We start from the raw sequence: 10,785 nt of genomic DNA on the forward strand, positions 1-10,785 counted from the left end.
CTCATTGAGCATGTTGTCATGAATCGTTTTCTCTTTTTTTTGTCAAAGTCAAAATAATCATTTGTCATTTAGAAATATGATTCACCTGAATTAATTTCATTCCAACAATTTATGTTATTATTTTATTGAAAGAGAATATATTTGCATTTCTGTTAAACATAATCTTATTAATTTATGAATAAAAATGTGTAGATGAAAAAATATACATAGAGATGAATTGATTTATGAATATTAATATGGGTTGGACTAGTCAACATTTTTCTAGTTAGTTGCATGATCCTCGTCCTGAATGTGTGTATGCATATGCTATTTTATTAATTAATATCATTCTGTTGATGGTAATGATTGTTGTGTAATGAATAAATTAGACCATTTTTCCCTTTGTCATTAATCATCCTTATTGTTGGTGGTTTATTCTTCCTTTTTTTAAGTTTATCATCTTACACTTGTGAAAACTCGTTGCTTGTTCAATCGAGACAAAAATTTGAGATATTTCTCCTTTTTTTATCTTAACAACAGCAATGAAACATACGAAATATAACTATCTTTTAGTTACTCTACATTGTGGATTTGTTTTCTGCTTGCTGTTTTCTATCGTATTATCCACTATATTAGGCTGATATGATAATAAATCTTTACTAATTTTGCTCTTAGATTATGTGACCTACTATACTAGATAACAACTCTGTCTTGTCTTATCATAAAGACAAATTTTTGAAAATCAGTTGCTAATTATCAGGTGTACCGTTATGTTGTGACTCACTTGTTATTGGAGCATTTGGCTTTCAGTGAGTAAGTTTTAGGTTTACTCATTGCTCTTTTCCCTATAAAATCTTGGGGCCCAGGTAGTATCATTAGCCGTCATGCAAGCATTGTAGCTTAAGGCCGCGCACAATAGGTTGTACTTAATGAATGGGGTACATTCTTTATTATGGCTTCTCATAGATATCGCCTAATATAGGAGTTTGAAGGGTCCATTGTAGTCATCTTACGCTTTCATATACTGGATCAATGCCATACAGTTGATGCTTCCAGCTTCAGCTAACATGTAATACATAAAGACCTAAATTCTTGCGTACCAGTTTTCATAGTTTTCGTGAAGTTCTCAGTTTCTACTGGTTGAAAACTGGTCAACGCAACAGTATACCTTCCCAGACTGCTGAGTAGTATGGGTTGTTAGTTAGCTTTAATCTGATGTGTCGGCTGAATAAAGGGTATAGACAGATAACCTGTATAAAAAATCACTTAAAGTTTAAACATTTTAGATTTATTGTCACTGGTCGGTAATAAACTCATCTTTGAAAATAACCTTTTTCCTTCTGAAATATTAAACATATACATACTATATGAAACATTCACAATCGGCTATCAATATAGGTAAAACACTACACTAATTGTTATCTTATATTTAACCTAGAAACTCTCCTCTAAATGTTAACTTAAATAAACATTATTATTTTAACCACATTAATACTTTGTATTGTTGTCTTTCTGGTTGTTTGTTCTCTTCTCATTCTCATTCAAATAAAATACAAGTTGACTTTCATGTATATTCATAATGATAATACAGAATAAATATTTATCTCTTTCTAATTATCATAATAATAATAATACATTAGTTCATTATTGATTTATTCCAGCCTATAACATAAACAATTCTCTCCTTTAACATTATCCAATCTACCTGATTGAAATAGCTTTCTTTCTCTACAAAATGAATTGTCAACCTTCTTTTTTCTATTAATATTTTGTTAATCATTGAAAAAAGAAGTTCCAATGGAAATATGGGGTGAATCTTCTTTTTTTTATGTACTCAGTTAATTTTCTACTCATCAGTGAAATGTGATCATTAAAATAATACTGTTTTTCTTTTTAGCATATATACAACGTATCTTCACTGTTACTGTTGTTATACAGAATACATGTGATAATAATCCATATGAATAGTGGAAATTATCTTGACCTATTTCTTCATTGAGCAGTTATTATTATTTTTAGTTGAATTAAATTAAGTCAATTCAGTAATGGTAAATTTTTACTCTTGATATTTGTTGGTTTATTGAACAAGTCATTAAAAACGTCAACGCAGAACGATTTGCCATCAAAAAACTTATTTTTCTTATGTCATTCAGCGGTATCAAGATTTATCGCTTTGGAAAATAATAGTGTTCATTTGATGAATTGTAATAATAATGGTATTTGTACTAATGTCATTAAAATATTTTACAGTAAAACAAAAATAAATGTTAGTATAGACTAAAATACTGTGTGTTCAATTCAATAAAATGGTTCAACTGTAATGGCAAATGTCTGCTTGATTGATTCAAAGAGAGCTAATGAAGGGACTTTCATTGTATTGACTACTATTAAAGGGAAAGTCCTTGAGGTTTATGAAAAGATAAGCTATTTGTCGTGCCGCTTTTTTTCTACTTGTTAAGGCTTAGGTTTTGAAGATTTATGCACCCTCACTTATAATTGGTTTTCAGGACTTTATCAAAGTTATGGTGAGTCTCTCTAATCATCACTAACTATATTTTCAACTATCAGATCGCTAATATTTCTCCCCTGTTTAGTCAGATGCAATAATATGTAAGAACCCTTTAAGAAAGGATGCTTATTGTAAAACAAGTTTCATGGGAGCACAGTGTCTATGGAAAGTGGGAGACAGTACTAAAACATCATTTGAAACTATTTTGTTTAAGAATTTCAGTGAATTACATTATTTCGCTGAAGTCCAAAGGTTTACTTGTAAAAATATGAGAGCGATTGTTTCATGAAATCCAACTAATTATTATCTTACAACTTTTTCTTTTGAAGGATAAATACTAATTCATTTAAGTCATTCTGAATCATTTAAAATATTTGACTTACTCAATAATTTGTAGGCATCATTATTGTATATTTGTGTATGCATAACCTTTAGATCTAGTGTTTGTAGTTACATTGCAATAATCATCGGCGATACTGACTCCAACATGTCTGTTCCTGTAAAAGATACATACATATTTATTTGTTTGACTGAATTTCTAAACCAAATTTTTGTCGATTGCTTTCTATTGATTTCCATGATTCTATTTTAGCGACTGTTTCTCTCTCTCTCTCTCTCTATATATATATATATATATATATATATTAGATTGTATTTCTTTGTTTGTTTGCAATAGATGGTTAATAATTATAAGCTGCTTTTGGTACGCACGACGAAAGCAAAGTAGAATTTATCATGAGTTTAAGTGATCTGTCGAGATTAGATAAATTTTCGAATCTCTTGAAGAAATATGGAAAGAAATCGAACACTTAAAAGCTACTTTGTTCTAATAGAAAGTTAACGCTAAGGCTGTGGTTATATAGACCATTATTGAATACTATTGTGTGTAGTTTGTAAGTAATATATATTCCATAGTATACACTTTGATTTATTTCCTACCATAACATTATTAGCCTGCTTATATTAAAAGTATTGTATTGGCTATTCCAGTGTAAATAGGTTAAAAAAATATGATAGAAGTTCTGAAAATTATTGACTATCTAAAGAAATTGTAATGATTTCATCTGGTAAAATTTACAGTTACGTTATATATTGTGCTTGGCTTTTAGCTGTATGACACTTTCAACTTTTTATCCATTGTCCATAAAATACCGTTTTTTTAATCAAAAATTAATTTCTCCTCTGTTATTTCTCACTGTAATAGGTTGATGCACTCCATTGTTATTCTTGTAAATTCTTTTAAACAAATCATACGTTGACAATACAATTATTCTTAACTTATCAACATATTTAATATATTCTGATCTTATTAGCGATGTAAATCAACTATTACTAATGATCCAGTTTCACTGTTATTCTAAGTTACTTTTAAAAGAAACATACTGGTTTTATTTAATCATTGTGTTTGGTTGTTTTTAGACTTAATTCTTTTCTCTCCTAAATGTTTAGTTTTTAAACGTCTTCCCCAAAAAAAGTGGTGATATATAAACTAGGGTTTGTAACAATATATAGTGTATTTGTATTCATGAACTCAATGGATAAATAGAAATTCGAATAAGGTGTTTAAATTAATTCTTAATTAAGTGTTTCCTTCAATTTCTTCATAACAAATCATTTCCGGGCATTTGTTGTTTATTTAGTTGTGTTGTTTTCTCTTCTATAATTTGATGTGTTTCTTTCGACGAAAAAGAGTTGTTGATGTGTTTCACATTGTTTAATTAATGAATTAACCTTTAAACTGCATCGTCATTTTAGTTTTATTCATTGTTGTAATTCAACGTCATGAATGCTTTGTTATTAATCGAGTTTATAAACAAACATTTATTATACCATCTCTCAATTTATACTACATCTGTATGCTGTGATTTATTTTTTTACATTTCAGGGGAGTTGTCGTTGGTACACTACTTGGAACTATGTTATTGATTATAACATTCGGCTCGACTATATACTGCTGTTTTCGTTGTAAACGTCGGAAAGAGAGAGAATCATTGAATGTTCCAAGTGCACAATTTACATCACCTCTAGATCCAGTGTACAAACCGGTAAGCAAATCCAGAAGTTTGTCCGAGTCTAGTGACTCTTCGACTGTAGAGAACCAGCCATTAAATTCTGGGGTAAGGTGTTATTCGTATTTGTGACGCAAGAGATTTAAGCATATGGTGTGCTGTATGTGTGTGTGTGTGGTTATACGCACGAAATGCTCCTTGGCTAACCAATCGTCCATTTAAAAATTTGAGTTTTCTGTTGACACCTTTTCTATGTTTTTTTTAGTTTACCACTTTAGTCAACTATATTCTTTTATTGTAATCGATTTTGATTTACATTCATCGACTTAGGAAGCTTACTAGAAATATAACTTATAACTTCAGAATATCTAATGAAAATCATGGATAAAATGTTTTTATCGTGTCAGCTATTTTTTGTTGTCCAGCACCCCACAACAATCTAGCTGCGAGATATCCGACTTTGGCTCTTTATCTTAGGCAGTGTTCAACGTAATGTGGGTAGAATCTCATCTTAATATTCGATTCTTCTATGAGTGATTTAGTTTTCTCACATAAACTAGTTACGTTACTTGTTAGATTTGCTACAATCTTCTTTTGATTAATTCCAAACGAATTTATCTTACTGAATGAGGTTTTCAAACAAACCAAATGAAATGTCAAACTATTCCTCATCCAAGAACTAAGTACAATATTAATTGAATGGAGTTATAATGGAAAGATTTTTAAGGGCTACTGCGCAGCAGATTGAAAACACAGTTACAGTTTTTGTTTATACAGTAAATTACTCATAAATTTTAAGAACAGGCCGATGAGTGAAACTGTAGTCTTCATTTTCCATAATAGCTAGGAATAAATTTCACTTAGATTTAAGTTTTTTGATGTGTTCTTTGTTGTTGCTATTTTTATTTTTCATTTTCTGTTGTATCTATCTACTGTTAGTACTTCCTATACATCAGTTAACTATTACAACGATCTTTTTTATGTTAAATATGGGTGATTTGAGCAACTTTACATTTTAGATTTTGTAACACATCAAACACTTGGCACAATGATCCATGTAGATTCACTTGTTTTAACCTGGTATTTATAGTAAAACATATTAGTCGTCCCTTTATATACTTTATTGAAGAGCTTCTTTGCTTTGATTTATTAGAATCAATATCCTGTAGTCAATCCAACTTCTGTGCCTCCTGGTTATCCTGTTTATCCATATCCTCCAAACGGACAATACGTTGGCTATCCACAGAATGTTGATGTCCCTTTTGCACCTGTACCACCAGCACTTCCAACAAACATGACCGGAGAAGCTGGATCTAGTTGGGGAGTAGAGACTAATCTGCCCTATCCAACCACTCGACCAGATTTCCCACCCCCTCCCTATCCAGGTGCTTCAATTTCAAATGCTGAAGTTCATGCTAGCGCTCCGAGGTATATTTGGTCACTGTAATCATTATAAATCTTTATGCTAACAAAATCAAGTTATTGTCTTTTTTTAAGGAAAAAAAGTCTTGTTTTATCATGATAAACCATCCATATAAGGGGACGGTTTTGTTAACGAAATCTCACATTTCGTATGCTAGTAAATAAGCACTGCTAATCAACCAAGTGAATATATATATATATATATATATATATATATATATATATATAATTCATTTTCTTATTGGTTGTTTGAGCCTTCCCGTTGATGTTTAGGAGTGAAATTGAGCAGTCTCATATTGACATATGTACATCCTGTATGGATCGTCTCAATATTGCCTGAGGTCACAAACACTATAAGCAGAGATGGATGGTGGCTAGCAGTGGAATCCAGGACGCGCGTTTCATCCTATTTGGAACTCGCCAGCTGGATGTACCTGCATATATATATATATATATATATATATAGTTGGAATATTTTTAGCTACTTTAGTATAACCGAATATATAAATAATGAATGAAGATCGACATGTGGCTGAATTCATCGTTTGTTTGTACAAGGCTTCATTCAAATTTCACTGTTAAAAATGAATTCATTCATTTCTCAATCCTTTTCATCATATTTGTTTTTTTTTTGATTAATTTCATTTTTCTCATATTTTGTAGTTCAACATGGATGACAAAGAGTTGAATTATTTTTCAAATTCCTATCATTCGAAGATGTTGTTATCAGTAAAATATGAAAGATGAGAAGATTCGCTCCTAGTATTATTATTATTATTATTACTATTATGGATGGTATTCAACAATCTTTGTCTATTAATTATTTGTTATATGTATATTTTTTCCCATCGATTATGTTTATTTCTCAAGTTTTTCCATGTTTGAGGTTGTCTTGTTTGATATTGTTTTGTTTGTTTTTTTGCTTCCGTTTTCTAATGAATTCTTTTTGGTTGTTGTCGTTGCATTTTAAGCACATTTATTTTGCGTATGGTTTATTTATCTCATTTTTGTTGTGTTTGTTTTATATAATAAGTTATTTCCTTCCTTGTTCTCATTATATTTATATCAGTTTATTTTTCCAAATGAGTTCTGTTTATTCATTCAGCTATTTTTTCTCTATTATAAAAAGGATTTGATGATTAGTTTGTTCATGAAACAATGAAGACATGATAACAGCTTCTTCTCCTCACATACGGTCTCATTTTTCTTGTTACCTTTACAAATGGTTCAATAAATTGGAAATTAATTAACACTTAGATACCTGAAATGATGCTGTTGGACAATCAGAAATTATCATCATTAATTCTTTTTTATTTTACCTTTGTTTTTATTTATGCATATAAACTTATGTGTTCAAATATTGTTTATTGTGGTGTTCTTTCCTTTCTTTATTGCTTTTATAGTTTCACCAAATATTCATTCATATTACATTCATTAATATAAGTTTTTTTTACTGTCACTCTACCAGTTTAACTACTGCTACCCTATTTATTACTAATTAAACTTTATTGTATTTTTATTCAGTTCGTTGTGTTTGGTTGTTCACTTGTTTCTGTTCCGCAAATAAAGAGATTTACGTTGAACAACTCAGAATGAAAAAAAATCCTTGCACAATTATCAATCAGTTGTTCATTATTTTTTTTAATTTGTATTTTTGCTTTATTAAGATAAGTTTTATTAAATAATATTTCACCAAAAAAAAACTTTTTTCTGCTTATTCCAATAATTGAGTGGGTTGATTACTCTGTATATTTGCAAGTTTCCGTTAACACATGAATCAGTGAACCTATGATCTCCTCACAAACACCTCAGTTCATCGATTATCAACATTATTTTTTTAGTTTACCTTGGGTCTTACACTTTCCATTCTTGATATGCGTCTGTCCTCCCATCATATTCATTACTACAGAAATAACTCATGCACAATCTCGGAATACACAATCAGTGTATAGGGTGAAAATTTAATATATCTTTACCAAAATAGTTGTATGATTGAATCAAATCTCGTAATTAGACTATGTTGTTTTACTTAGACAGGAATTAGTCCTTTAGAAGTATTCAACTTTTTATTTCCTAAACTTTGGTCCTGATCGAAATTATCAACTAGTGTAAGAATCTGCTGTTGGAAATCAATTTCAGTTTGACTATGTTAGTAATAACATACATGTTCATGAAAGTGGTCCAAATCCGACAAGGGACATCAGCTCCCTTAAAATCGCATGCATATGTAGCTGATTGCCGACTAGCACAGTCTAGGACTTGTTAGTTGTCTTGAAACGCCTAATATGTCCCATTTTTTATTTTTGTTTACATAAGGTATTGATTCCAAAGCTAGATGATAGTCGAATAAGTAATTAAGTTACAGTAAAACAAAGTTATTCACACCAGTCTCTCTAAGAAACCACCGCTACCGGAATACTTCTTATATGTTGCAGTATTAACCAGAAGTGATTTTGTGTATTATTGCAGTTAGGTTGTTGTTGGTTCCATCTTTTCAGTGTTTTGATTGGACGCTTATCAATATATATACGAGGAAAGTAACTTTATCTCCGGTTTCTTCTGACAATGATCTTCAATCCTTTGCATCGACAGTGTTACTTTCACAATAGTAACTTTTAATAAAATACCTGTATCAATAGTTAAACGTAATACTTTTAAACTACCTGAATGTCTTGTGATGATTCCTGGTATCTGTAAATAGATAATAATGTAAGATATCAATAATAGAAGTTGGGGAAGTACTAAAATTTGGGTTACTTCCAAGATTCATTTGGTCATTTTTCGTCTTAAACTCTCCTTGAATAGGCAAGTCTATATAACTTATAGTCTTAATGAAATTTTGGCCGCCCTGGGATTTGCTGCCAGCTACTATGAAATCTAAAATACGCATCCTATGACAAATTTCAAACAGAAAGAAAACTAAGTGTGAATTGTTAAAATGTACTGCATTCAGTTATGGTGTCTTTTTTTAAATGTGCGAATGGGGGGATAAGGATGAACTCCACTCTCATTCTCAATTTTGACCCTGCACCTGGTGATCAGTCAAAATCAGGCGGGAATGATTATTTACACTATCGTTATGCATGATGGAGAGTGTGTTTCGTTTTTGCTAGCTTACATGAAAAATGTAAATTTTTCTACAGTGAAAATACCACCCCATCATGCTACTGAGGTGTCGAGTTTAGCGCAGTCAGTCATAATGGAAGAAAAACTACAGCATAGCAAAAGACTTCCCTCCGATTAATTCTGTAGTATAAATTGTTCCGAAATATCTACAATTGAATGACTAAATAAACTAAAACTACCTCAATTACTGACTACGATACACTTAAATGGCTTGAAAATGTTCATTCCTAGCAATGGAAACAATTTGAATTATTTAATCAATCAGACAATACAGTCGAACCTAAGCATCAACACAAACTAAGAATAGGGAGTGAAGCAGTCGAACACCTCGACGAGTATACTGCACAACAGTTTGTTCTCTTTTACTTGATGGCTGTGAAACGTGACCATTAAGGGTAGAGGATAACCGTAAGTTACTAGTATTTGACCACAAATGCCTTAGAAATATTGCTCGCATCTTCTGGGATCACCGGGTAAGTAATAGTGAGGTTAGACACAGGGTATTAAGGACTGATGGTAAATCAGTTAATGAGGTTGTGAATCTTCATCGACTGAAATGATTGGGCCGCGTGTTATGTATGTCTGAACACCGATTACCACGATATGCAATGCTGACTAGTGTTGGAGACGGATGGAAGAAAGTTAGGGGTGGCCAAATCAAAACGTGGCATCAGTCCTTGAAATCACTAACTTGTGGTGTGAGCCATGTTTGTAGATGCAGAGTACTTGATTGAGATCTGTGCGACTATGGTAACCAATGGTTGGAGACTGTGGGTGAAATGGCTGAGAATCGATGACAATGGAATAGGTGTACACAGTCTTTGTCTTTCTGTAGACTGTGAGGTTGAAATTACTTTATAGCTTTCTTTTTACGAACTAGTTCTTTTTCTCTGTATCATATCCTTTTATGCAATCTTTCTTCTATATATTCCTACCATCGAAGTAACTACTTCTATGAATGTGATGTCCATCTTGTTGTGCTAATGAGGTGTGGCAACTTTAACCGATGCGTGTATGTGCCTGGTCCTACGTTGTAAGTGACTGACTGACTAGGCATTTAGTGTTCTTCAAGTTTTACAGTCGACAGGCTAGATGATTCTGCAGATAAATAAAAGTATTTTACGGATTCGTGTCTTTTTACATGAATCTCGGTCCTACTTGAGATTGAGTGGGTTTGACTGCATCAGAGTAAAATTGATATAGAGTCACTGAATAAACGGTTGGATACGTCATTTTAAATGGGGTCTTTAGTACACAATCAACAGTTCCATTTATTTCATAATCTTTGTAACCAGATTTAAGAAGACAGACTGTACGACGCTTTAATCCTATCATTTCGTATTTTGGTGGAAAGCCATCTTCACACAGACAATAATTAACTATCGTCAATTCCTCTAAAAATAATTCATTTACATTATTGGATAATGTTCTATTTAAAGCTCTTTCGTAGACTTTTAATTGATTACTTGATTTTTCATTAGCAAAGAACTTGTATAAGTATTCATACTTTTCAGAGTTGGGTTCAACTAGTTTTCTACTGATAATTCTATTTTTATTCTGTAGCTAAATTCGCAGAATGATCTTAGTTTTTCAAAAAAAGACACTAAAAACCAGAAAGCACTGAGGAGCTGTTTTGTAATTGCTTAGATTCAACTTAATAACTGCGAATGAACTGAGCATTAAGTGGATTGTTTCTATTGAATATATAATGATTTATTCACAATATTTCAATGAGTGAAA

General features: G+C 31.3%; 2 protein-coding genes across 3 annotated transcripts in view; both read left to right on the top strand.

Moving 5' to 3' along the window:
- Smp_173730.1 (hypothetical protein) overlaps window positions 1-5,944 on the top strand; it is a gene marked incomplete at both ends in the record, with an annotated part of 18,219 nt that extends 12,275 nt beyond the window's left edge. The window contains 2 exons of one of the 2 annotated variants that reach the window (XM_018789821.1): window positions 4,374-4,533; window positions 5,651-5,944. In XM_018789821.1, coding sequence (XP_018655226.1) covers window positions 4,374-4,533; window positions 5,651-5,944 — 454 coding nt within the window. Of the gene's footprint in view, window positions 1-4,373; window positions 4,606-4,644; window positions 4,760-5,650 lie in introns of those variants that run through there. The other variant, XM_018789822.1, reaches the window with a different exon arrangement.
- Window positions 5,945-6,662: 718 nt separating this feature from the next.
- Smp_173740 (hypothetical protein) lies at window positions 6,663-7,613 on the top strand (the record flags this gene model as incomplete). The annotated part of the gene is made up of 1 exon (XM_018789823.1): window positions 6,663-7,613. The coding sequence occupies one exon, from the start codon at window positions 6,663-6,665 to the stop codon at window positions 7,053-7,055; it is 393 nt and encodes a 130-aa protein (XP_018655227.1). The 3' UTR covers window positions 7,056-7,613.
- Window positions 7,614-10,785: the final 3,172 nt, after the last annotated feature.

The sequence above is a fragment of the Schistosoma mansoni genome, chromosome W, assembly GCF_000237925.1.
Source record: "Schistosoma mansoni strain Puerto Rico chromosome W, complete genome".
NCBI lineage: Eukaryota > Metazoa > Platyhelminthes > Trematoda > Strigeidida > Schistosomatidae > Schistosoma > Schistosoma mansoni.